A 27,719-nucleotide genomic window follows, 5' to 3' on the forward strand; every position below is an offset into this window, starting at 1 on the left:
TATTAGAGAAAACCCTTTAAAATGTAAAGTACTGAATCATTTTACTGTCATTTTAAAATCCGTATGAACCAACTCCTGTAAACATTATACATTTCAATGTATTTTCATATGAATTTCATACAGAATTGTAAAAGGTCTTTACAGTTGATACAGCAGATCCAGGAACTGACCTGCAAACGATGTGTGCTCTTTGTCAGGCAATGGGGACACGGAGCTATTCGGATCATGATTTAAAGACAGATTCTGTGGAAATGTGGTGGAATCTGTAGGGGACATCCAATCTTTATTGCTCATCGTTTCTGCACAAGGCAAGGAAGCAAAACAGTTAGTTAGTCGGGAAGAGATGGCAGTAGTATGTAAGTCTGTGCAGTAACATGTTGCTAGTTAAGAATAATTCAACTAATTCACATATTTATATTGTATTTGTATTATATTAATGTTTATATTGTAGACTGCTACATTAATTAACAATTTACAATGATGAGGGGATGCGTTAATAATCATATCCTTAAATCTGAATGAATCCTTACTCCCCCATTGTTTAACATTGGCTCTGCTTATGCAACAAAACTTTTGCTGTTTTTTTTATTTCTAGTATTGCATAATTCTTTATGGGCATTTAATACTTTTTGTGTGAATTGAATATCATTTTTTTACTTATTTTACTTGTTTGACACTTTTCATCTATCCTTCCTTCCTCCAGCAAATTTCAAGTTAAGCTTGAGTGCTTACTTTTATACCTCTGTGTGTATTTGAGAGTAAATGTATATCACTCTTGCCTAAAATGTTTGTATGCTCGAAATATGTATTTGTAAGTGTATATTTGGTATAAATACAAAATGGGAGTTTATCTTACGCTTAAGAAGCAGTATGATGCAGAGGACAGCCCCGAACAACAACACACCTGTTGACATGATTAGCATTCCACGGCCGGCCAACTTTTCTTTTAAACCCATCAAAAAAACACTAAGCACAGTTTGACCTAGAATAAAATGGAAGATATTAAAACAAATAAAAAAAACATTTTGGAAATTACAGTAGGTAAAGAGAAACAATATGTTAAGTTCAGGTAATAAAGGGGTAACAACCAGATATACAACCCGCAAACAACTGCATAGGTAAACCTCAATTTATGTTGTGTAAGTTTGGTAAGTACAGTATACATACCTGTAGGTATCAATATAATATAAGGTATACATTTAGGTCATAAAGGGGTATAACGTTTCCCTTTTGTGCAACGAAGTTACACGGTAAAAACAATAAATATACACACAATCTGATGTCTTTGACCCTGAATTATTTATTTCAAAATCCTGCAATGAACATAATTAACTAATTGTAACAATAATTTACATCTGCAGTAGGCTAAATATCAGTAGGTAAAAGGAACATTATGCAAAGTTTGTGGAATAAAGGGGTAAGCATGAGTAGTATTGACTTTAGGATAAATGTTTATTTGATTTTAGGATTTCTGGTCACAAAGAATCATGCTAATTATGTGTTATATATGTCAAATCAGTGTTGACTTTTAAAGTCCTTGAATGAAAAGTTTTAAGAACCACAGCTGTTGTTATGATCTGTTCTGTGTCCCCCTGTTATTTTGGACTTTTAGGTTACTTCCTGTTTACCATGTTTGTAATCTTTTGAGTATCGAGCACAGAAATACTACGTCATGCGTCCCACCAGTTTTTTGACAAGATGACCAAATTAAGCATGAGAAGACAACACGTTTAACATTGTAAAGAAGTCAGAATGCACGAAACACTGTTGCACCAACCCTTTAAATTCAAAACTGCATTTGGATCTGCTCTGCCTGGTTCCTCATCGTAACAGCTGTATGGCCTGGAATGTCATGGATTGGGTTAAATTATCTTTAAAACTCAGTTTGGAGTCTTAATTGCCGGTTCTTTGCCATGGTTTCATTATTTAGCATAGGAAATTAAAGAAATGTGCAAAAACTGGTGAAAGATGAAGTGCATTTCTATTCAGCAGGTGTTCTTGTAAACATACTGATCCAGGGACCAACTTTCACCTCATGTAAATATGTTTGTTCTACATTATTTTAAACGGTGTAAACAGGACAACCAGCTTACCCACTGGAGTGTTTTTATGTTCTTTAAGTTATGGGCTGTATTTAGTGAGTTTTCCCTTCTGCATGAGATAAAATGTTGAGCATCAAATTAAAAGAAAATGTCACAGGAATAAGAACAGCAGAGGCAAAAGCAAGTAAACCAGGTTTTATTGAACAGAGCAAACCCAGCCTTACAACGAGAAATAATAATCGCCACAGTCTCTCTGGTGATGTGCAGGTCACTGTTGTAGTGCAGGTTTGTCAGTACTCAGTAATCCGGAAGTCAGAAGACTGCATTGGTAATTCTCGAAGTGAAGACGTGAGACAAAGACTGGAACAGCAACAGAGAGACCTCTCTCACTGCAGCACGGAGACACGAGAAGGAACTGAACATCACAAGAAACAACCACAAACAATGATCTGACAAACACAAGACACCAGAGGTGATGGTAATAAGAATTCTCCCGGAGGATCAACAGCGTCCACGCCTACACACATTCAGGTACACACACAAACACAGTGCAAGGAAGAGTCAATTAATTCCTCAACCGTGACTGTACCCCTCCCCCTAGGATCGTCACCTGGCACTCCCAGGAGAACCTACCTGCTGATTGTAATCATCAATAAGGGACTGATCCAGGATGTCCCCAGCAGGAACCCAATTTCTCTCCTCCGGACCGTAACCTTCCCAGTCAACCAAATACTGAAATCCATGTCCCCTCCGACTCCAGTCCAGAATGCGATTGATCGAATATGCTGGTTCCCCATCTACAAGCGGCGGTGGGGGAACCGGGGGCCGGTGGATTAATAGGAGAATAAAATACGTGTTTTAATTTGGACAAATGTAACACAGGATGAATTCTCCTATACGCAAGAGGAAGTTTGAGTCGGACTGTCAGCGGACAAATGATCTTGGTGACAGGAAACAGGCCAATAAATTTAAGAGCTAATTTGTTAGAAATGGAGCGGAGCGGAATGTTCTTTGTAGAAAGCCACACTTTGAAACCAACGATGTATACGGGAGGTCTTGACCGGTGGTGATCGGCCTTAACCTTGGTGCATGCCCCCACCTGAAGCAGAGTCTCACAGGCTCTGGTCCATGTGCGGTGACACCTCTGGACAAAGGCGTGGGCAGAGGGAACCGCGACTTCGGATTCCAGGTTAGGAAAAATAGGTGGCTAGTACCCTTAACTACACTCAAACGGAGAAAGGCCCGTAGATGACACTGGTAACGAGTTGTGTGCATACTCCACCATAGAAAGGCGCTGGCTCCAGGAGGAAGAATTCCATGCATCACAACATTACGTTATAACATTATGTACGTTATGTACGAGAGAAAAAAAATCTAAACGACCGAAAAAAAGTGCCCACCGAGTTGAGTCTTTTAGCAGATTGAATGTATTCCAGGTTCTTGTGGTCAGTCCAGACGATAAAAGGTAGGTCGGGGGGACCCTTCTAACCAATGTCGCCATTCCTCCAACGCTAACTTGACCGCCAACAACTCTCTGTTACCAATGTGATAGTTACATTCGGTAGGCGATAAACGGTGAGAGAAAAACACGCAGGGTTTCTCGTCTGTGGAAGAGCGTTGGGATAGAGCTGCACCTACCCCCACCTCTGACGCATCGACCTCCACCACGAACTGGCGTGATGGATCATGGGCTATAAAACTGGAGCCGAAGCGAAGCGGCTTTTCAGGTAAGCCTCGGCTGTATCGGACCACCTAAACGTCGTTCTGGGGGAGGTCAAGGCGGTCAGAGAAGCGGCTAGTTGGCTGAAGTTACGAATGAAACGTCGGTAAAAATTGGCAAACCCCAGAAACCTCTGTAGGGCCTTACGAGAATCTTAACTTTGTCAGAATCCATACGTACTCTGGAGAAGAGGAGGGATGGATGAACTTGGATGCCAGAGAGTGAGAAATGGATTTCTCCATGGCCTCCCTCTCAGGAATAGAAAGAGAGTATAACTTGCCCTTAGGCGAAGACGTACCTGGCAGAAGATCTATAGCATAGTCATAGGGATGGTGTGGAGGACGAGAAGCAGCTCTGGACTTTCCTTCAGGTCGAGGTACTCAACGGGCACGTTTGACAAATTCACCGGCTCCTCCTGCAAGACAGCACTAGAAAAACAAGAACCAGCAGACATTAAACAAGATGCGTGACACTTAGTGCTCCAGGCAGAAATGGAATTATGGCCCCAGTCCACCTTGGGTTATGTTGCGCGAGCCAGGGATGACCGAGAACAATGGGCGTGTGAGGGAAGTCCAGTAACAGAGAAGAAAGTTATTCAGTGTGATTGCCGGATGTGGTGAGTGTCAATTGAGTGGTGGTAAAAGATATGGTGGGTAACTCTTGACCATTGAGTGCGTTGACGAAATCTTGTTGGTGAGTGGTATGGTGGGTATTAGAAGTTTGCAAAAAACGTACCCTCGGCTCCAGAGTCGATGACTTGACATTGGTGAGACCGAGTTGCCCATTGCAATCTCACCGGGAGGAGGGTGGAAGAGGATTTCTGGATGGAGACCCCGCCCGACAGAATCCTCTTCTCTAGTGTCGGGCCGATCTTTTACTGGGCAGTCATTGATGAAGTGACCCGTACCTCCGCAGTATAGACAAAGTCCTCGGGATCTCCTTCTCTCCCCCTCCTCCCGAGAGAGCCGGGCTCGACCCACCTGCATGGGCTCGTGATCGTCGATGGGACTGAACGCATCGCTGCCGCTGGCCTGAGGAAGTCTGAGAGCTCTAGAAACCGGAACGGTACAGGTGCGTTGATCCAGACGGTGCAGACGAGTATCCACTCTCAGCACCAGTTCAATGAGTTCATTAAGGCTGGTAGGTAGGTCCAGAGTGTAAATCTCTCATTGCATGCGGTCAACAAGCCCAAGCAAGAATCTGTCCCACTGCGCCTCCTCGTTCCAACAGCACTCTGCAGCGAGGGTGCGGAACTCGATGGAGTAGTCCGCCACAGATTTATCGCCTTGGTGGAGATCTGCGAGTAGTCGTGCCGCCTCTCTACCAGCAACCGCTCGATCAAACACCCTCTTCATCTCTTCTGAGAGTGCCGCGAACGAGGAACTGCACATGTGTTGATTCTCCCACACCACCGTTCCCCACAGAGCCAGACGTCCTAACAGCAGCGTGAGTACGAAAGCCACCTTCGAATCATGGTTCAGGTCATGGTTAGGCAGGAGATGTCCAGGGCAACTCGGTAATCCAGAAGTCACAAGACTGCAGTGGTAATTCCCAAAGTGAAGACGTGAGACGAAGACTAGAACAGCAACGTTTTGACATTTATATGAAAAACTCAAACACCTTACTTGTCATCTCTGTGTCTCACATGCAACATTTGAGTTAAAATAAAATGATTTAATTTCTTCTTCAGATAGCTATTCTTAAAAATATACTATTTTCCAGATATCTTAAAATGGTTTTATTCAATTTAATGTGCTGGTTTAAAAATGTACTGTATGTCATTGACATTTATGCAATATGCTAAACCTGCAAAAAGCCGGCCCAATGTGAAATAGCAGAACTGGTAATTGAGAGCATGTGTTGCTGGCGGACTGGTAAAGCAGGAAGTTGCTGTATGCTGTGCAAGTGTCGCTATTGATATGATGTGATATCACTTTGATAAATAAAGAGGATAACACTGCATAAAGGTGTCAAACTGTGAGTGACGCGCGGCTGATCAGCAGGCTAAGGACATCAGAATCAGAACTCTTCTTTAAAAATGCTACCGGCCAACAGGTTAGCTGCAATACATACAGTTAATTATACCACAGGAGAAGTCAAATAAGGGAATACCTCCCTAAAATAATATTGATTTATTTGTTTTCTGTATATTCCAGAACAGCACAAGGTATCAGATTTGATCAACTCCTCAGCGGAAACGAACAGCAAAAGGAAGAAGCCAAGCAATTAAAATACAAATGTGCTACCTTGTTGTCATCAATGTTATTAACAATTAGTTCTTATCCTTGATTCGTTATAAACACAGCTATGACTGCTGCACCCAATGATCATTCTCTTGCTGTTGACAGTCGGCTCATCGCAAGGCAGGTTTAGTCGTTTACTTCCTGAATTTGCAAGGATTTGATGAAATTTACTTCATCAACTGATTCATAGTTTTGTCTTTAATATTTGTATTGTGCGGTAACCATTTTTTATAAAAGCAATAAGCTGCTTGAGGCTAGTGCTGTATCGTGAATTAGACACGTCTAAAGGGGTAGCAAGAACTTAGTCTTTAGCACCCTTAAGCTGTGACTTATAGCACATCCTTTGTACCTTCTTGCTTTACACTAGTGAACATTTAATTTAAATGAAGTATAGTAAAATATGTTATTTTCACAATAAATGCTACAGAGTGAAGGATATCGATTAATCGAGTAATATTCATCATGTGTGTGTAATAATTAAAGTACCCATTGTTAAAAATACCCCTAGTTAAACTTTTCCCCAATCGTAAGATTGTTTAATAGAATAGTAGGTATTGCATACCATGTAATTTTGAAATACCTACAGTATAAATTAAGAGTTTGTTGCCAAACTCAGTTTTGAAAAAAATGAAAAAATCTTGTGAATTTTTATTGTGCAGTCCAATTAATATCAATCAAACTGCAGATGGTGCATGATTCGGGCCATAATAACTCCAAAAACATTTACTTACTATACCCTTTATCCCTCATATTGTTCCCCTTTACCTACATATATGTACTGTAGAGGTACAATATTATTACAATTACTTGCGATGTAAATTCTGTTTAATTATGCGGTACATTGCGGGTTGTAATCTAAAGCATTTCCCCCCAAAAAAACTCAATTTAAGCAAATGACTTTGTACGTTTTTTAATTCATAAGTATAACCTGTTTGGCCCAAATTCAGACTTTCGAAACTTAAGAAGCTTGTTTCTACCTAATCTAAACCTCTAAGCTTTTTAAGATCTAGAAATGCCTGTTAAATTTTAAATGTATGTATTTAAAATGCCTTCATTGGGGGTTTACCTGAAGTTTGAAGTTTGGACGGTTCGTGATGTATGATGTCAATTCCGAAAATTCCTGTAGTTTCTTCACATTCATTTTCAAGCTCAAAAACTGGGTTACAGAACACATTCTATGAATATTAAGACACATAATAGGTTAATTCATAATAAGTTCATAGCCAGGTTAGGAAAAGATTTTGAATGTTTAAAAAATCATATTAAAGTAAACAATCTTCAGTTAGAAGAAAATGTTTTACCTCATATGCATCTTGACTTTCAGCTGAAATATCCACGTCCATTACCTTCTTGTGTAAAGAAAACATAGAGATAATGTTTAGTTACTGTTTCAATCCATTTTAATGTGGACGAAAATCAAGTTGTCACACAGAAAATGAACAACAGAAGAAAAATTTACATAGAAATTATACCTTGTTGTCTTTAGGACTTCAGGTTTAATTCAATATGTTTTGAAGACTTTCTACAACTCTATTTCGTACTTTCTTTGTAATAGGTCCTGCCTATACTAGCTCTACTTCCAAACAAAAAAGTTTCCTCCCAAATATCTCCAAAGCCAAGTCAGCTGAGAGGGTGAGAGGATTGAGCTAAGTAATGACGCACGCACCCCCACACAAAGCATTTCAAGTAATAAGTTATAAGTCAAATAAATAAGAAATTATACTCAATGCAGTTGAATCCTGCTACTCTATTCAACAGATATAAGGTTACCACTTGGCTATTTAGTTATCGTAGGACATCAGACATGCTTTGACATGAGAGAGAACTTACAATTATTATACTTATTTACATAAGTGTAATTACTACATTTTTGTGATTTTACAGTAACACGCATAACCGTTCTTTTCAATTGATAACATCCCTTTGACCAAGCTACAGTCACCTTTTCAAAACTCTAAACACAATTAGCACAACATCTGTCTGCTGTGTCAATACCATAAACACCATTCATGTTGTTTTTACACAATATTCACACTGTAAAGAGAATACTGTGATATTTAAAGCAACTTGCTGGCAGCAATAGGCTAGTAAGTCGCTGTAAAACATTCCACAGTATTCAGACTTTAAGTTTAATCACAGTAACTATTAAATACTGTAATTCTTTATTACAGTAATAATCACAGTTCTGTAATTGCAATTAGAGTATTATAATGCTGTGTTCTTTATCACAGCAAATATAGTGTAACATGCAGTATTGCATTTAGTTTTTTGTACTGTGAAATAAAGACTGTCATGACTCTGGGTCTGTGGTTCCGTTTTTTGCCTGCGTGACTTTTTTTTGTTTCATGTTGAACACGTGGGGAATTGTTTGACAGTTTTCCGCGTGTTCTGTGTCTGCGTCACCAGCCCCTCGTGTCTCCCTCACTGGGTTTCCCTCACGTTCCGCTGATCACCCTGTCACCTGTAGCGAGTTTCGCTAGCGCTTCCCGCTCACGGGTTGGGCTACGCAGCTGTTGCTCATAATGATATTGCAAAGTTTCCTATTTCATTCCCTCGTGTGCTCTTGTTCTTTGTCAGTCTGTTGTGTGTGTACCCTAGTACTGCCTTAAAGCGGACTTCTTGTCCAGTCGTGTCCTGTGCTGCTAGCATATTGCTCTATCTTTCATAAGGTGTTATTTTCCTAGTCTAGTCTAGTTTTGTTTTTCTAGTTTAGTTTATTTCCCTAGTTAGTTTTGTGTTCTTCCTATTATTTTTTGTCTTCTTCTGCCCGCTAGTTCCCCGCTGGCGCTACAATTACCCTCCGCATCTGCTGCTCACAAAGCTCTCCCACCAGTTCCCCGGGACCTTGCCCAGCCACACCATCTGGGACCCCTGGGGGCATACTCTGCCTATCACCAGACCCTGCCTCAACCGTTGCGCTCCGCAGCCGCCGTCTAGAACCCGGATTCTCCGGGTGTGACACCCTCCTGTGCTGCAGACGCTTCGCTAGAGGATCTTCTGAGAGTTCTCCCTACGGGGTTATTAGTCTCTCCCTTCGGGGTTATTAGTCTCTCCCTTCTGGGTTTTGAATGCTCTCTTGTGTCCCCTGTGGGCAGAGTTAATAAAACTATCTGTTTCACCGCATTTGGGCCTCACTCCATTCTTCCAGCATGACAGAACGGACTGACCCGACCCGAGGCCCAGCGGAGACGGACCCAGTCCGGATGGCTATCCAGCAACAGGGGGTCCTGTTGGGACAGCAAGCAACTCGCTTAACCGCAGCCTCCCAGGGGATGGAGTTTCTATCCGGTCAGATGATGGAACTACGCGTTGCCCTGCAGGAGGTCCAGGGGGCCGTCGCCAGCGGTCGAGGTCCAACCATCACCAGCCCGCCGGAGCCCCATATCAATCTTCCTCCTACCTATGACGGTGCGCCCAATGCCTGCCGCCCTTTCTTGGCCCAGTGTGGGCTCGTGTTTGCCCTGCAGAACCGCCGCTACATCCGCGAGGACACAAAGGTGGCTTTCGTTCTAAATCTCCTCACCGGGCAAGCCCGCGACTGGGGAGTTGCCGTCTGGGAGGCTGAAGCCCCCTGCTGCTCTTCTTTTGAGGCCTTTAAGGCTGTGATGACCCGTCTCTTCGACCGATCAGCCAGTGGTGAAAAAGGGGCGTCCCAGCTCTCTCGTCTTACCCAGGGGAAGTCATCCATCACTGACTACTCCATTCGGTTCCAGACCTTGGCAGCAGCTGGAATGCAGCTGCCTTACGGGCTCGATTCTTAGAAGGACTCCACCACTCTTTCCGCCGACGAGGTTGCTACCCTTGACCTTCCCGAGGAATTGGAAGTGCTGTGTGTGGATCTCCACTAAGCTCCTCCCTGCGGTAGGAAGTGGTCTCTGTAGCGCGTTCTCTCAGGGTGCCGGGTGGCTTCTCGCTGTTAAGAGAACTAGGCCTCCGTCCGTGACGGCCGGTGGAAGGGACTCCCATCTTTTTAAGAAAACTCTGGACTCCTTCCCTTCCACTGTTACAATTCATGCTAGCGCTCACGTCTGACACTCCCAGGCCAGTCAGCGTCGCTTCGCGGGAGATTGTGACTTGGCACAGCGCTGTGGCGTTTTCCGAGGAACCCCATTCTGACGACACAACGTTGAGAGACCGACAGAAAGGGAACGTCTCGGTCCTTCACGCCCGCTGCAGCAGTTGGGGCACGATCCTCAGGCTCCTCAGCACAAAAGGTGAATGAATGCAGCACGCTGGCTCCCTTTTATACCCGGATATCTGGGGCGGGTACCGACATGCAAATTTCATTCGCCAATTTTCATTGGCCTATTCAAGTCAGTCAGAGATGATAGGTTCTCAAGTCAAACCCCATTATGTCGACACAACGTCTCATTCCCTCCATCAGGGAACGGAGGTTACATACGTAACCGAGACGTTTCACAGGCTCACAAATACTAAATGTAGATAAAAACTTTATGGTTAATTAACTATCATGAATCTGGTTAAAAGAGACATATAGCAAACAGTAAACAGTAAACAAACTGACGGATACAGATGCTTTAATATTTGCTGCATTTTGTTTACGCACTAGTGGTGTTAAAATAAGCAAGTGTTTGCTGCTCTTCATACGCAAGCGTGGAGCGGAAGGGTAACGAAGCGTGTCTGGCGCTAAATAAAGTTATTAGAGCATATAGCGGTAAAAGATCAATAACATAAATGTTCCTAAGAGAGCGTGTGATGTGATTCTCTGTAAACAATCAAAATGGTCAAAAGTTTTAAATGGTTTATTATGCAATGTCTCGCGGTCCGGATGAAACGAAGCAAAGGTCCGGATCCGGACCGCAGTCCGCCTATTAAGGATGACTGTTCTACATGGTATTCCTCAAGGTAGTGTTATCAGCACGATCCTGTTTAATATTGTATTTTTATGAATGTTGGTCAAGAAATTGGATCATCACTTTATGCAGATGATAGGGCTATATGGAAAAGGGGGAAAAAATTTAACATGTGACTAATAGTATACAGAATGCTTTATTGAATATTGAAATAATGTAAAGTATTTGGGACATTCAAACTGTAGCTAAAGAATATGGACTAAACAGGGTAGAGTATGGACCAAACACTGTATTGGGTAATGTTTCTCCATGGATATTCCCAGTGTAAACTTTAATCTTATAGAATGTTATAGTTCTAGTGGCGAATCATGACAGAGCCACGTGTTTTTTTGTGGAGAGAATCATATTATTGTCGGCAAACATAATATGTTTTCTCTCCGGTCTCATCTTTGGCCCTGCCCCTCTTTTTCTCTCGTTAACTTCCCTTTTGTGATTCATTCCATACATCTGTCCCTTGTTAATTACCTTTTGTTAGTTCCCCTAATTTCCCTTGTGTGTTCTGTCCTGTGCGGATTTGTTTTGCTTCTGTTTATATCACTTGCATTCAAAATCGTGTCTCTGTTACCTGCTACCCTGACTTGTTGGAGTTATTTACCTTGTTGGAGTTATTTACCTTATTTACCTTACCAGCCGTGTTTTGGATAGTGTTATTGTTTAGTCTTGTCATTATCATTTTGTCAAGTCCAGTTATTCTATTTTCTTGTTTTGCCCCATCGTGAGAAGTCTTTTGTTTCATGTTTATATTTTAGTTACCGTCCTGTTCACTTCCCATCGTGGGTTTTTTGTTATGTTATTAAAGTTATTCATTATTGCACTGCTGCATGCGCTTGAGTTCTTCTCCCACCCCACAACCCTGACATAAACAGAAGAGAGTATGGCTGAAAGGCATGAGGATGATATTGGTCTTTTTATGACGTATGCCTGTTTTGTGATGTTCCTTTTGCCTGCCGTTTTTGGATTGTTGTAAAATAAACTTCTGCACTTGGATTCCTACACTTCCATGTAGCGCTTATTACAGAATACTTAGGCAAAAATGGAAAGCAGCAGAAGCCTGTTATTTGCAATCGAAAACCATGGATGCTGCAGTTTCCGACTACAACTACGAGAAGGTAAAAGACCAATCGAGGATTATGTGGAGGTAGATTGTAACAATAGTGCTTTAAAGGACATTTTTTGTTTTGGTTTGAATGAGACTTTCAATAACTTGATCCCTGAGAGGCATGATGGTAGAACTTTGGCACAGTACGTTGACTATGACCTTTTGCTTTCCAGCCCTGACTGCACCTCCCTGGTTTACAGCCCTGTCTGCACCTCCATGTTGTCCAGCCCTGCCTGTCATGCCAAGGCTTCCAACACTGCGACTTTTGTTTGTTGTGCTGTGGAGTGATTCAGTAAGGAACACCAGGAGGTAGTGGTGGTAAATTAAGCCTCAAATGAAGCACAAACACTTTCCCCAGATAACATTTACATATTTACAATTTAGTCATTTAGCGTATGCTTTTATACAAAGTGACTTACAGAGAGTTCAGAGAATGAGCGAAAAGCGATTTACTTCCCTTTATTAGAAGGCAATATAAGACGCTGCTAGTTAGCTGAACGTAGGGTTCTTGATGGGTTGGATTGCAGAAGGGCATGAAAGTATGCCGGTGCAGATCCAGTGATAGTCCTGTGGGCTAGCATAAGTGACTTGAATCTGAAACGGGCTTCAACCGGAAGCCAGTGGAGAGAGATATGATAAGGGGTTTCACATGAGCCCTTATGGGCTCTTGGATGTTGAGGCACACTGCTCTGCGGTGAGAAAGCGAGTCAGGAGACGAGCGGTGTGTAAGTAGGTCAAGTGCAAGTATAACAGTAAACTACAACAACACTAAAGTAAATAGGAGAAGTTATATTAACACTGTTGTATTTAAATGAGGAGCTGTTGCATAGTAAAGATAGTGGGAAATATTTGCAATTATTGTTGATAAACAAACCTGTGCCTCCTCCTCTTCCAGTTTGGGGGGCATGATTGTGGCATGTCTTAGCTTCTCCAGAGCAGCCTGGACCAGGGGAAGTGGGTATGAGAACCTCTTGGCATGTAATTAAGAGTCCGGTAATCTATTCAAGGTCTCAAACCTCCGTCCTTCTTGCCCACTTGTCGGATGTATTGTTACCTCAATACCTCTGTAACAAACTCCTCCATGGCTTTCTGTTCAGGGATTGAGAGGGGGTAGATGCATCCTTTGTGCAGGACGACCCCAGGCAGACCCTAAGCCGGCAAGGAGGGAGTTCGGTGACGAACGCACGGTATACTGTAGGAATGGAAACCTTGGTGGATGTCTCCGGACTCTTGACGGAAGTGGAGTTCCCAGTTACGGCTTGCCTGTAGTTAGAAATATGGTTGTAGCGGGCAAGACACAAGGAGTGGCAATGCTCTGCCCAGGATAGAACCTCTCCAGTCCGCCAGTCGACTTGAGGATGATCTCGTTGGAGCCATTGGCGTCCCAGGACGATGTCCGTGGTAGAGCCCTCCAGAACTCAGAACAAATATGACCTCTGTGTGAGCATGGGAGGACAAGGAGTGGGGAGTGAAAAAAACAACCCAATGGTTTTCCCAGCTTAAGGTTCACCAAGCTGACGGAGTCATCATAGATGGCATTCTGAGATTAAACCATGCTCTCTAGTCCTTTCCAAAACATTGCGATGTGAACCAGCTCATTCTGGCCACTGGTAGCTGCGAGTGTGCAAAACTGAAGAGCGTAGTCAGCAACGGAAGTTCTCCCTCGCCGTAGACTGAGAAGTTGACCGTGAACGGAGAGCGGGCTAATAGACTGGCCTAAAACCCTCATGGAAATGCTCCAGGAAGGGTGTTAGGGCGCTGGCAATAGGTCATCCAGCTTCCCAGGTACTCTGTGCCAAGTTCAGGGTCTTACCGCTCAGTAATGAAATGATGAAGGCTATCTTTGCTTTATCCAAAAAGCTAATTGGTGTGCATGCATCTCGACAATTCACACTGTAGAATGAATCCACTGCATTCCTCCACGGATCAAGAGAAGTGAATAGGTATGTCCGTGGGACTAGTGATGGGTGGAGGTGATGCGGAAGAAGATCCCAGAGTGAGTTGCTGATGGAGTATGGTAACCAGCTCAGAGAATGGGTCCTGGGGGGCTTGGGACGTAGTTTATGTCGGTCTGGTGTTCTGTCACACTTGGCTGCATTAAGTATGAGCCACACTACAGAGGGATATAGTTCAGTCTTTTAATGAGGAAACCACAGGTAAAAATGGTAAACTTAATGACGGGTATAAGGGTTCAGACATTTTAGTCTCGTACCAACCAGGCCTGAATCAACATAGTCCACCTCCCTTATCTGGGATTCTTCCTCGTTTTCCAATGGGACACCAACTTGATATTCGGGCAAACTCTCTTTCCTAACACAGACCTTAAGTAAAGAACGATGAACACATCGCACCCGGTTTACATCTGCATCTGTTTCTGGCGCCCCCTAAAGGAATGATCTTGTAGATAAAGATCTAGGCTGCACTAGTTAGATCAACCGGAACCAGGGACACTTCCAATAACAACTGATGCATTTGTTGCATCAAAGAGTGCAGAACAGTACTCTACTCTCAGCCAGTCTTGTCTCATTGTTCCAAGGTTACAAGAGCGGAGCGGGCAGGGCGCAATCCATTCCTAGACCTGACAAATGCTGGACGAAGGAAGTGACGTCCCTACAAAACTTCAGCCACTATTAGATTATTAATGATAATTTTAAATCTAATTTTTTTTTTATTTTCGCCTTGTTGTGCAAGCACTGTTGAGCTTGTGCAGAGGCTGCAGTTTTTGCCAGAGGGGAACTGGAATCCCCTGGTTAGGCCTGGTTTCCCTCCGAGGTTTTTTTTCTCCTCCAATGGAGTTTTGGGTTCCTCGCCACCGTTTGCATACTGTTTTGCACTGTTTTGCCTGGCCGGGGGGGCTGCTAGAATTTGGTAGTCTTATTTAATTAACACTGCATATAGGAATTTATTGTGTGTCTGATATTTGACCTGTGTTTTGAATTCCATAACCTTTTATGTTTTACTTATAGTCATTTTTTCTTGTACAGCTGCTTTGTAACAATGAAAATTGTAAAAAGCGCTATATAAATAAAGCTGACTTGACTTAAACTAACTAAACTTCCAACAAAGGAATACCTCTAACAAAGGAATACCTCCCTCAAATGCCACTTGTAACCGGCTTCGATGTTCCGAAACCCAGTTATGTACACTTCCGGCAACAGGCTCCAACACCCTAACAAGCAAAAAGTCCACCGGTAATCTAGGTTCCTGACTAAACATCAAGAGGTATGGGGATTCTTCTGTTACTTGATGGGCGGTGGTATTATAAAAGAATAGCACCTGTGACACGCATGAAGCCCAATCCCTCTTCCTACTGACAGGCAATGTCCGTAACAGTCATACTACCTGCAGCAGTCAAACATCTGGGTTTAAAGGGATCAGAGGAAATGTTAATTCTCAGAAAAATTTGTCATGATCCTTTTCAGTTGAAAGCAACGAGTCCCATTTGAGATATCAGCCTTGTCACATACAAGTGTAAAACACCAAATTTAGAAAGCGTTCACAGTTGAAGAGCTCAATCTGGCTGAGCAGTCTAGCACCATGGATTTACTGAAGAACAGAACAAGAACAGGCAATGTCCGTAACAGTCATACTACCTGCAGCAGTCAAACATCTGGGTTTAAAGGGATCAGAGGAAATGTTAATTCTCAGAAAAATTTGTCATGATCCTTTTCAGTTGAAAGGAACGAGTCTCATTTGAGATATCAGCCTTGTCACATACAAGTGTAAAACACCAAATTTAGAAAGCATTCACAGTTGAAGAGCTCAATCTGGCTGAGCAGTCTAGCACCATGGATTTACTGAAGAACAGATATGGAGGGACATTCCATTAAAATGCATTTACAAAAGTACATACTTTGCTACCGCTGATTACACCAAACTACCCTATCCCTATAAGTCCTGCGTTGGGACAATCAGCGTTTGCCTACATCAAGGGTCATTCCTATCCTGTTGGTTTAGACCCTGCCTCAGAGAAGGAGCTAAAGTGTTCATCCAAAAAGATTTCCCGAACTAAAATTCTTGCTGGTTCCTGAAGTGGCAACTGGCAAACAAAAAAAATTCCTTTCAATTTAATCCGCCGTATGCACATCACCTTGGTAGGGTATGAGAGAGGGAAATTAAATCTGTGAAAGCTTCCCTTCAAGTTGTGCTGAGGGATCATGCTGTCTCTTAACACAGTTATAACAGAGGTGGAAGGTATTCAGCAACCTATTTGGACAATGATGCTACTGACACAGCCAAGTAAACACTAATTACTTCCTGACACATTTCCCCAGGAGCGACCTGCCCAGTCTTCAGCCTCTGTAAAAACCAAAACACAGCTTTGTGCAAAGGGCATTGATAGTTTTGTAATGTAAACATGGACCATGGCCCAGTTTCACAGACTTGATGAATATAACTTAATCTGAAATATCTAAAAATATAATCAGTGCCATTGTTTAGTCTCAAGATGCAGACCAGTAATATATTCTTCTAACGGATTTTTATAAAAATCTTAATTCAACTAAAGTATAGTCGTGGCTTAAACTAAGCCATTTCTGTGAAACAGGGCATAGGCCTACTGCAGAGAAGTGTCATTTCTGTTTTGTACATTTTAAAATAAGAAAACACTGTATAATGTTACTTGTTTGATAGTGTTTTAGGCCTGAGTTTTATGAGTGACAATGTGTGTTTGAAGATTATAGATGGATAGATGGATCGATGGATTCGGTTTAGTTCCACAGAAACTACACACTTCACCTTTAAGACTTTGAAATTGATTACTGTTAGCTATTACACAATTAGCCTTAAACTATTTTAAAATGTTAATATTTAATCATTCATCAAATAAACAAGTTACAAGGTTCATGTTGCTAGTTCACTTCATATCTGAAAGTGAAGCTCAACCAGCACAAATGATTTTAGCTATGCAACATACCACTTTATGTGTTATACTTGTTACATCTTTTTGTGTCTTCATATGTCAAGGTAAGTGCTACGAGACATCACTTTAACTATACAGTCATGAATAAACATATACTCTGTTTTTTAACCCCACAGGAGCATTCTTTCAAATGTATTTATAAAACAAGAGCAGACAAAATTTAATAATAGATATAAAATTACAATTTGTCTGCTACTGTTAATTTTTTGAGTATTTTGGTTATATTTCTATCGTCACTTTATTTTGTTTTGTCATTCTCAGCATGTGAATGTTTCATATCTGTTGTGTCACAAGTCATCTTAAGTGTGTGTGCATGTTTGTGTGTAAATCATCTGGTTTATCTGAAATTTTTTGTGAGACTCAAAACAACAATTCATGTGAGATTGTGTATTATAAACACACGGAAGACACAGTTGTAATAAAACCGAATTTACTAACAAAACATACAGTAAAAAGTACTACCAATGCTAAAAGAATATTTGAAAGTAAAGTGCAAATTAAAGAAAATTGACGTGACTAAGATATATGTAAAGCAGATTGTTGTCTGTAACAGGTTTTATAAACAAGTAATTTGAGAATTATCATTAATGCGAAGGCAACTCAGATTATCTTCACGTGACATGACATAATTCTCTAATACCAGCAGGTAGCAGTACTCTGTATTTGGCATTTCAAAGAAGGAATCCAGAGGAACTAGAACCTTAGTTATGGGTAGTTTATAGACTTATAGGCAAATCTGCTATGTCACACCATAGGACACAAGTATGATTTATTTGTCAACTATCCATAAACAAAGCAAGAGGCTCTGACTTTAACCGTATTTACACCACCTGCTTATTACTGACAGATTCATGTAGCTTTTTTAATAATTTCTGCAAAGTTGCAGATGTCACTGGCATCAGTCTTCTTGTGGATAAAGAAAGAAATGGATAGATAAAAAATTAATATATGAAAAAATGGGTGAAATCATGGATAAGGACAGGCACAATGCATTCTAAATTAATTTTTTTGTGTGCTCATCTGAAAAATGTAACAGCCAATCGGAGTTCCCTTTCTCACCAACTAGCTCCGCTGCCTATTTGACATGCAGAATTAGCCGGAAAAACAGCAGACAGAATCTAAGTAGTGCCAATCCAGTCAGTAATGGTGCCAGTCAGGCCCACATAAAGTGCTAACCTGTGGCAAAAGAATCCCGACACAAATCTGGTCCACATCTTCTTAGCCAAAACTCAACCAAATCTGTGACATAATTGCTCCAAAAGTGAGCCATATAAAAAAGGCTCACATAAAAAAAGATTATATTCATTATCAATTAAAAAGTTATTTGAAAAAGAAATATCATTTACTACTCCTTATGTGGTTATTCCCAATATCTGTGGGGATCATTTGAAGAAAAATGTCACAGAAACACTCATCCACCATTCCCCGGTCCCTATCCCTAGAATACTAATTACACACACATGAAAGCCATTCACCATCATCACAAGCACTAGAAGAGCACACAGCCACTACAGTCAAATTGTCTGGTCTCTTATGTGGAATAAAACACTCCATCTGATGCTGGATTACATACCTGTTGTCCAGTACCTACCTCCGCGACCTCCTGTGCTTCCTTGTCTGTTCATATCTGTGCTCTGGTGTATCTCCATCCAAAGAAAGCAAGCACCTGGAATCCCACAAAAAAATTGTCACATTGTATGTGTAAAATAAACATGTCTGAGTCTGAAGTCTACTTCCCGTTACAGAAGACCAGACCTAACCATCATGAACCAAACAGGTGTGGACCCCTTCCAGGAGCTGGTGGATTCTCTCTGTCGTCTTTTCACCCCGACACCAGCAACCACTTCCACACCAGTAGCCCTACTATGGCTGTCCTTCTGTCTTTGTTAACAGGTCTAGTGCTCCAGTAGGCAGAATTGCTGTGGCAACAGAACGGATCAGATACTCAATCCCTGGACTTGTTTGTTGCTCATTTCCAGGAATTTTTCGGATTGATTGGAAGGACATTTTTCAGTCTGTGAGCAAGTCTATCATCTGAAGGAAGGTATGAGCACAACACAGGATTATGCTCTTCGTTTTTTGCACTCTAGGATGGAACGAGAGCTTCCGGTTAATGACTTATCGGCAAGGATTTGAGCCCTCTCTGCGGTTGCATCTCTCCACCTATGACGACACCATTGGGCTAGAGTGCTCTCTTTTCGAGTGGCTACATGGATGCAAGGCTGTGTGGCAAGTGTTTCATGCCAAAACCAACTCTTCTCCGTCGACCAGCCAGAGTTTCTCAAAACGTCGACACCGGCTGACCCAAGGGCTGTGTCTCTACTGTGGCCAGTTTATAGTCCACATAGATCATCGCAATCTAGAGTACCTGCTGGAAGCCAAAATAATCAACCCTAGACAATCCATGAGGGCCCTCTTCTTCACTCGCTTTTAGTTCACCATCTTCTACTGTCCAAAGAACAAGAACATCAAAACAGATGCCCATTCACGCTTCCATGCACACTATGATCGTCCTGAACATCCTAAGCCTATTCTTCCAGTGTAACTGATTGTCAGTCCCATCCAGAGTTCCCTGGATGAGGATATTGGAACTGCCAGTGTCTCTGATCCGGCTTTCGCCAGGGTGTCCAACAGGTCTTGCCTATGTTCTTACACTTCCTTGTGCACTGGTCATCCAGGGACCAAAGTAAACCAGTTTTTCAGCTTAAAGATTGCTTCTTGTGGCCGGAATGTCAAACGATATCAGAAAGCATTGGAGGGGATGCCGGTAGTGTGACATGGCAAAGATACCACACAATCTATCATCAGGGAAACTTCATTCTCTCTCTCCCTGGCATCTTTGGCACCTGGGGATAGATTTTGTCACAGACTTAACAGCCTCAGATGGTAACACCTGCATCCTAGTAACAGTCAGCAGATTCTCCAAGGCCTGCCACCTCGTTTTCCTATACAGACTTCACACAGCCATGGAAACCACTCCGGCATACCCGGAGATATTGTGTCTGATAGGGGCCCTCAGTTTATATCCTGGATTTGTAGGTCCTTATTTCCTTTCCTAGGTGTGACAGTGAGTCTACATTTAAATTTAGTTATTTAGCAGACACTTTTATCCAAAGCGACTAACAAATGACGTAAATAAAGGAAGAAATTGGACAACATGCACAAGTGCAATAATACTGGTCTCACATAGCCTACCACAGTATACAAAATTATTATTTTTTTGTGATAGAAAGACTAGAAAAGAGATAGGAGTCAGAACTAATCGTTCAGGTGCTTGACAGAAGAGATGTGTTTTCAGCCGATTCTTAAAGAAGGCTACAGAATCTGCTGATCTTGTAGCAGCAGGCATATCATTCCACAAATGTGGAACCGATCCAGAGAAGGTACATGCGAGTGATCTTTTTACCTTTTTGGGATGGAATTACACGATGTTGTTTGTGTGCAGAGCATAGGGATCTGGCGGGTACATAAGTCTGCATTAGCAAGTTAAGATAATGGAGTGCCGAACGAGTGATTGTCTTGTAGGGCAAGTGCAGAGCCTTGAGAGGAGTAACGCGTGCTTTCTTAGGTTCATTGAAGACCACTCTTGCCGCTCCAGTCTGGATCCTCTGTAGAGGTTTGGTTGTGCAAGCTGGAAGTCCAGCCTGTAGCGCATTGCAGTAGTCCAGTCTGGACAGAACAAGAGCTTGCATGGCATGCTCTACCTTGGATAATGGCCAAACCGAGAGGGAGATTACGGATTCAGGCTGCTAAATCCATACCTTCTGCCATAACCACCAGAACTCCTGGAACCGATTTGTTGCCTGGGTAGAGTACACACAGAACTCCCATCAGCCCTCCACGGAACCAACATTGCGTACTCTGCTATCAGCCACCTATGATCCCCGGGTCCGGAGACACCTCCAAGGTTCGATCAGTCACCCATTGGTTCCGGGAAAGCGAGAGGTACTGGGACTCGGCTCACCAATGTCTCCATCTTAAAATGCTGAAAGAACCCCGGCTCCAACCTTCCATCCAGGACAGAAGGTATGGCTCTCCACCCGAGACATCCACCTACAACTCGGGTGCAAGAAGCTGAACTCGCGTGCTTAAGGTTCATTAGTCCCTTCCCCATCACCCATCAAGTAAACTCCGGCTCCCAGCACAATTCAAGATCCACCCCACATTCCACGTCTCACTCCTCAAACCATACTACTCACCTGTCTCTCCTGTTCCGTCAGAGTCCGTTGACGAGCCCCCTCTCCCACCAGTGCTACACGATTGAACTCTCTACTCTGTGAAAGAGATCCTGAGCTCCCCCATCGTAGTGGAACCTATTGTCCAGAACCTACCTCCGCAATCTCATTCGTCTCCCTCCTGTGCTCCTGTGCTCTGGTGCACCTCCTTCTGAAGCCAACACCTGGAAACCAGCAACCCTGCAGAAGAGACATTCCGTTAGTATCGTCAGTTCATCCATCCAAGACTGTTTGTTAGACTTTTTACTCACCTACCATTTTCTCATTCCAAGTCTTTGCAATCAACTCACCTGTTTGGTTCTAACCTGTCTGTGTCTGGAGTTTACTTCCTGTTACAGGAAATTTGTGGGTAAAAGTTCATACTGAAATTAGACATTATTTTATATTACTGCATACTTTATTTAACTTCAGATTTTGTCAGAGATCATTTAAACAACAATTAAAAGACAAGAACTGTACTGTAAAATGTGTATCAGTCAAATAGAGCCTAGTTTGATCTGTCTGGAAAGTAATTTTTAGACTGATTTATCTATCACTATTATTCCATTATTAAACCGTCATTACAGCTAAGGTCACCCAAAAATGTTTTTGCAAAATATATATCTTTCTCAACTAAACAATTTCCAACATCCTTAACATACAATTCTAATGTCACAGCTGATGTTCAATTATGCTTGCTACCCGGGAACGGTGCGGAACACACCAATAAAACTAAAACTGACCGGGGCTCAAAAACCACCTGAAGGCTGGAAATTCCCTCTATTCTCTCTCTATTTGAAGAGTTAACATTTATAATCTCAAACACAAGCAGTAGAATATTGACAAATCGGAAATCCAAATTCAAAACAAACAGGTAATCTTAATTGAGTGTCCAGATACTGGAAAAATGTCCTTGTAGAATAAATGTCCATAGGTAAAGTATACCAGTAGATAATCCACAAAGTGCAAAAAACAATTAAAAATAAAAACAATCCAGTGTGTCCAAAAGTCAGAAGAAACATAAAACAACCCCAATTAGTCTTTTGAAACCCCAGTTAGGTAATTCTTCAAATCTTTACTTTGAGCATAGTAAATAGTCTCAGCTGCCCCTGCACACCTCACTCTGTACCTCACCTCACTTCCCCTTTTCTCACCAGGCCTTCCTCTCCCCAGGTGTAAACCTTTTCAAAATAAAGTCCTCTACTTTCTACTAAATGAATATGTATAGAACACGTATACTCCCAAAATAAGAAATATCAAGGAAATATTACAGTGAGCATAAAATGAAGGCACAAATTAAGCCCACGTATACTATTTACCAATATTATATCTTCTAGAGATAACCCTAAGGTATTTGAGTATAACAGACATACCACGAGTAAGCAAGGTTTGGGTTCATCAACCCAGAGTTCAGGGTTTAGCTGACGGTAAATTAACCCTGCTTTCTGGAATACACCCCTGACCTTATTGTTTGTTCACGTAGAGTTAGTTTAATAAATACCCATGTATTCACTCATGATGGTTTCTTTGCTTGCTCACAGAACTGAGGTCACTATTTCTGTGTTTTTGATCTATGTTACCTATGCTCTAAATACTGTGAAGCCGAGATACGTTATTTTTGTGGCCAAGAGATAACGTGTAGAGATAATTATACCACAGATGCATTTGCTGGATGAATACACACAAATCAAAATTATTATTACTTCTGCTAATCTGATATTATCCGGAAAATGTATACAAATGGTGATTGTTATGCGTATTTCTCTTTGATCTTAACCATTGATTCCCTGACTGAAAATGATCTCATCTCTTAAATACGATCTTAGATCTGGTGGACACAAATGTTTTTAAATGTAAATGGTTAACGTGTGAGTAAGCGTATGATTGTCAATTCTAAACATTAACAGTGTAAAAGTAGGAAAGCATATATTCCTTACCAAGTAGTAGATAATTATGTTTGCTACACAATTTACTTTTAAATCTTCTGACTTTTGACTGGGATTCAAAGTTGCAATAGCAATTTCATATAGAAATGTTCTGTTCCCCTTCTGTCAGTCTCTTGACGTTGTGTCGAGACTGACAGAATGGGGTGTGACTTGAGAACCTGTCGTCTCTGATTCTACTTTGAAAAGGCCAATGAACTTGACGAATGGGACGTGCCCATTTATTCACCTTTTTGTTCTTCGGAACCTGAAAGGCTTATGTTGAGCGATCTTTGATTCTTTCTACTGGATCTACGATGCAGAGCAGCGGAACTCGTCCTGGCGTTTGCGATTCCCCTGTGCGTTTCAGTAGCTGGTCTGAGGTGTCTTAAAAGAGCATAGTTCTAAAATAGCATATCTCTAAAAGACCAAATTCTCCTGCAGCGTGCACATGTCGCCAGGCATGTCTCGCCGCTGTAGTCTTGGGTGCGACCGCACCATCCTCGAGACAGACAGACAGACAGGCACGATACCTACCTGCTCATGCATGCTGAAATAGCATTCGTGGTAACAGTATTGCGGTGACTGCTGGCTAAAAAGCCGGCTGCGGCGAGCGGCGGTGGTGATATGGGAGTCCCGGTTGGCGTAACTCCGTCGCAGTATTTCCACTGACCGCCCAGGCCCCCTCACGCTCACTGAACCTGTCTCCTATGGGCGTTGCCAGACAGTCCCATAGCGGATCCACCCCACGGCGTGCAGAGGATGAGATTTCGGCCGCAACTTCGGGTGGCGATTTCCTGAGATCAGATGCTGAGGACTTCCTTCAACTTCCGGCTACGGCTGGACGAGCCTGACGTGGAGATGTCAGGCGTGCTTGCCCGGACCGCCGTGAGTATCGGGCGACAGTTCAGTGCACTGCACTACCTTCCCCGCGGTTCACTGCCAGATTCCTGGTACCTTGACCTGGAACACGTGGGAACCGCCCCAGTGCAGTTTCTCGGCAGTGCACGATGAGTTCACGAATACCGTGAACCCCCCCTTCGGCGCATTCATGGTAGACGGGCTTGGTGACTGACCTCGACACTGGAGCAGCTAAGGGCTATGTCAGTATCCCGGGTAGAGAATGCTCTCGTGGCGCAAGTGCACTTGTGTCCACAGATGTGCCACCTGGAGGCACCAACCAACGCTCCCTTCTAAAGCATGTTCATCCTTGCCATCACTGATGTCGAGGGCTTACACTGCCAGCTGTCGGAGCAGCTCTTTTCCCAGTATGGGACTAGACTCTGTTACCATACAGCATGCCTCACGAGAACGTGCCCAGTCGATGCTGTGCTGTCTGGCCCTTGTCAGGCAACAGTCAGCGGTCGCCCTGAAACACTCAGAGGCTCCTGGGACATATAGCATCCTTGTCGGCAGTCATGCATATGAGACCGTTTCAGCATTGGCTTCAGAGTCGGGATCACTGGAGAGCGTGGCACACCGGCACAGGGCGTGTTCCCATCATGTCTATCTGCCGGCGGACCCTAAAACCTTGGACAGACATGTCCCACTCTGGGCTGGAGTCCCGTTAGAGCAGTTGGGAGGCGTGCCATGGTACGGCAGACGCCTCCCTGCTCAGTTGCGGTGTGCAATGGGCAGGCAGTGCTGGGGCGCTGGATGCGCCCCTGCCTGCAGTGGCAATCCAATTGCCTGGAGTTGGTGACAGCTTACCTTGCGATGTAGGGGCCCCTGCCTCCCATTTGGCGCAAGCATATGCTGCAGCATAGCTACCCTAGCATACGTCAACAGTCAAGTGACGTTCATTCCTGGAAGATGTCGCAACTCGCCTTACGTGGGTAGTGTCCTTGCGGGCCATTCATATCCCGGACTACCTCGATCAAACAGCCGACGGAAGTTGGCGACTCCATCCCCGCTGTCCAGCTCATTGGGACCAGTGCGGGCAGGCACAGTTTTTTTTCTTTAAAGAAGGAAAGGGAAGAGAATTAGCTTAAATCAATCAGCGACGTGTTGACGGAAGAGATGCGTTTTTTAAAGATGGCAACTGAGTCTGCTGATCTTGTAGCAGCTGGTAAATCATTCCACCAATGTGGAACAGATCCAGAGAAGGTATGGGAGAGTGACTTTATTCCTTTTTGGGATGGTACCACTAGTCGTTGTTCCTTTGCAGACCGCAGTGATCTGACAGGAACATGTACTGTGCGGAGCCAGGGTAGAGGAGCTTGGCCCAACCAGACTTGGCTCTCGGAGCACACACTCTGACGGCCACTCCCCCCTGGCGAGAAGGGCATGGTATGGCAACTGAGACCAGATATGGCACCTGAGACCACTCTCCGTGTCCAGCCGGTGCCTAGAGTTGGGGTACCCCACGTGGGCTAGACCCCAACCTGACTAGGTGGTGGGGAACCTGCAGGCACTCCCCTGGGAGGAAGTTCCAACCCTTTCTCTGTTTGATTAGGGTTGGAGCTAAACTCAGCAGGAAAGTAGAAGTCGAGGTCCACGGTTGAGGTCCCCTGCTTATAGGGTTTCCTTGAAGCAGATGATTGCAATTGCCCAGGTTAAAGAAATGGGGCAGTAGAGAGATAAAAGTGAACAAGGCTTTCAACAAAAGTCAATGAGTGCAGTCTCAGTGTAATGACCTTTGTTACATGAAGGTTGTTAACAGTTTAGTAGGTTAATATGTCATAAAAATACCTCTTTTAAGAGTAGAACTGTAGGAGTGAGACTCTTCTGTAATTGTTGACTGCTGAGGGGTTGAGTGCTGGTCTTTTTGGGTTACCCGGGCCTGCTTGAACGAGATAGAAATGGTTCCCAGTATTGATGGATGTGTAATGATTTAATAAGCGGTACCTACTGTAAAAGTAGCACATTAAAAAGTTATTTCTTAAATTCCACATGTTTGCCCTATATTAGCTTTTTCTGTAAAATGTATTTTTATTTGTTTCAGTGCAATCAGAAAATGACTATGATTATGACTATGAAAGGAGTGCCCCCAAGAACTGTCCCACCTCAGAATCCATCACTGGTGGCACAGTAGAGTATTCCAACAGGGGTGTTGTGGACAGTCTGCTAATTTTTCATTGCAGTGAGGGGTTTGAACCATATCCAGTCAGCCAAAAAATCTGCAACTCTAATGGAGAATGGGCGCCTAAGATCTCCAGGATAAGATGTGAAGGTAAATCTTAAAGTGCTAAATCGCAAAATATATGTTCATATTATGTGTAAGTATATAGTTTTTTATATAAGAAATTGATAATCTATTGTTTAGACAGAAAACATTGTTTGTATTCAACTATGTAGAGTATATTTACATTAAAACAGCCAATTAAGAATATGTTTTTGTTTATATAATATATTTATATGTATATATAAATGGCCACTTATACATATTTATATACCAAATATATTATTATGTATATTACTCATATTTCTTAAATGTATACATTTATATTTGTATTTAAATAAATGTATAAATATACATGCCACACACACATCTTTTTCAAATATACTTTTAAATTATAATAATTTTGACACGTCAACCATTTAAAATTGCGCTTAAATAGTTTTAAAGCCTTTGCATGAATCAGAGTGATCATTAAATGTAATGCTAGCCAAACAAGACAGAAAAACAGATCCTGTATTAATTGCGTTCATCTGAAAAAGTAATAGCACGTGTTAACGCGTTATTTTTTACAGCACTTATGTAAACAATTATTTTGGAATCGATTAATCACAATTGATCCATTCGACAGTATTAAACGCTGTGAAGAATGCATTTCCCTGGCCTTCAACAGCGATGACATGAATCAAAGGTCTTTGTGTATTATAGAGAGTAATGATTATGGAGATTACGAGGAAACACAGAGAAACTGCTCTTTGAAAGAGTCTTTAAAAGGAGGCAACGTATCCTACTCCAATGAGGGACTGGAAGGAAGTGTGTTAACCTATCACTGCAAAGCAGGAGAATACCCTTTCCCCACAGCACAAAGAGTCTGTGAAAGAGATGGGCAATGGTCGGCCATGAGACTCCCAAATGGAAAAAGAGTATCCAATGCCATATGCAAAGGTACATTGTCATATACAGTATTTGACTCCTTTTTCCATCATTAAGGTTGAAAGGTTCTGAACACGGCAAGGAACGGCTTCCGTTGCGTTTCCAAGAAAAGGACAAGAACTGTTCGGTTTGATGGTGGAAAGCACCAGCATCAGATGCATGGAAAGAAGTGTATTTACTTCAAATGCTAAGCACCCATTTTTTGTCCTCCTCTCAGAGGTCCTTTGTCCTGCCCACCTTCAGCTTGAAAATGGGCAAATTTGGCCCAGAAGACAGTGGTTCAAAGTTGGAGAGCAGCAAACGTTTGCATGTGATCATGGATTTGCACTGCTTGGATCTGCTCAGCGAAACTGCACCCGGTGGGGTGTGTGGACCGGCACTACACCAGTGTGTGATGACCAGTGTAAGTATTAAAAAACCTGTAATATCTGAAACTGAATATCAAAACAATGGTAAAGCTTTAAATTTTACATTCACATGTTTCCTGTTTTAATTAAATTCACAAAATCCCTCTGTCTGATTTTTGTTTAGTCAGCTTGTTCAGTGAGAAAATATCTTGTTTAAAAGAACCATTTTGTTCAACCTGATTAATACTAAATAAATTCTGCCAAGGCCAAACTAGCATAGGGTGTT

The 27,719-nt window shown here is 42.5% G+C and overlaps 2 protein-coding genes across 9 annotated transcripts in view; one reads left to right on the top strand and one right to left on the bottom strand.

The window, feature by feature from the left end:
* The window catches only part of mfrp (membrane frizzled-related protein), a 41,123-nt gene extending 33,507 nt beyond the window's left edge, over positions 1-7,616 (bottom strand). For 2 of the 7 annotated variants that reach the window (XM_079480741.1, XM_079480740.1), the window contains exons 1-5: positions 7,478-7,574; positions 7,307-7,354; positions 7,072-7,180; positions 857-982; positions 171-299 (exon numbers count right to left, since the gene is read on the bottom strand). In XM_079480741.1, coding sequence (XP_079336867.1) covers positions 171-299; positions 857-982; positions 7,072-7,180; positions 7,307-7,348 — 406 coding nt within the window. In that variant the 5' untranslated portion in view covers positions 7,349-7,354; positions 7,478-7,574. Of the gene's footprint in view, positions 1-170; positions 300-856; positions 983-7,071; positions 7,181-7,306; positions 7,355-7,477 lie in introns of all 7 variants that reach the window. The other 5 variants (XM_079480739.1, XM_079480744.1, XM_079480738.1 and 2 more) reach the window with 5 other exon arrangements.
* A 9,220-nt stretch (positions 7,617-16,836) lies between these two features.
* Positions 16,837-27,719, top strand: part of LOC306908326 (complement C2) — a 31,280-nt gene continuing 20,397 nt past the window's right edge. For both annotated transcript variants that reach the window (XR_013787994.1, XM_079481089.1), the window contains exons 1-4: positions 16,837-16,943; positions 25,980-26,207; positions 26,862-27,098; positions 27,304-27,489. Coding sequence is in view for 1 of the 2 variants with exons in the window: in XM_079481089.1 (XP_079337215.1) it covers positions 16,871-16,943; positions 25,980-26,207; positions 26,862-27,098; positions 27,304-27,489 (724 nt within the window). In the remaining variant the exon portion in view is untranslated. The remainder of the gene's footprint in view (positions 16,944-25,979; positions 26,208-26,861; positions 27,099-27,303; positions 27,490-27,719) is intronic.

Source organism: Barbatula barbatula (genome assembly GCF_947034865.1).
Source record: "Barbatula barbatula genome assembly, chromosome: 19".
Classification (NCBI taxonomy): domain Eukaryota; kingdom Metazoa; phylum Chordata; class Actinopteri; order Cypriniformes; family Nemacheilidae; genus Barbatula; species Barbatula barbatula.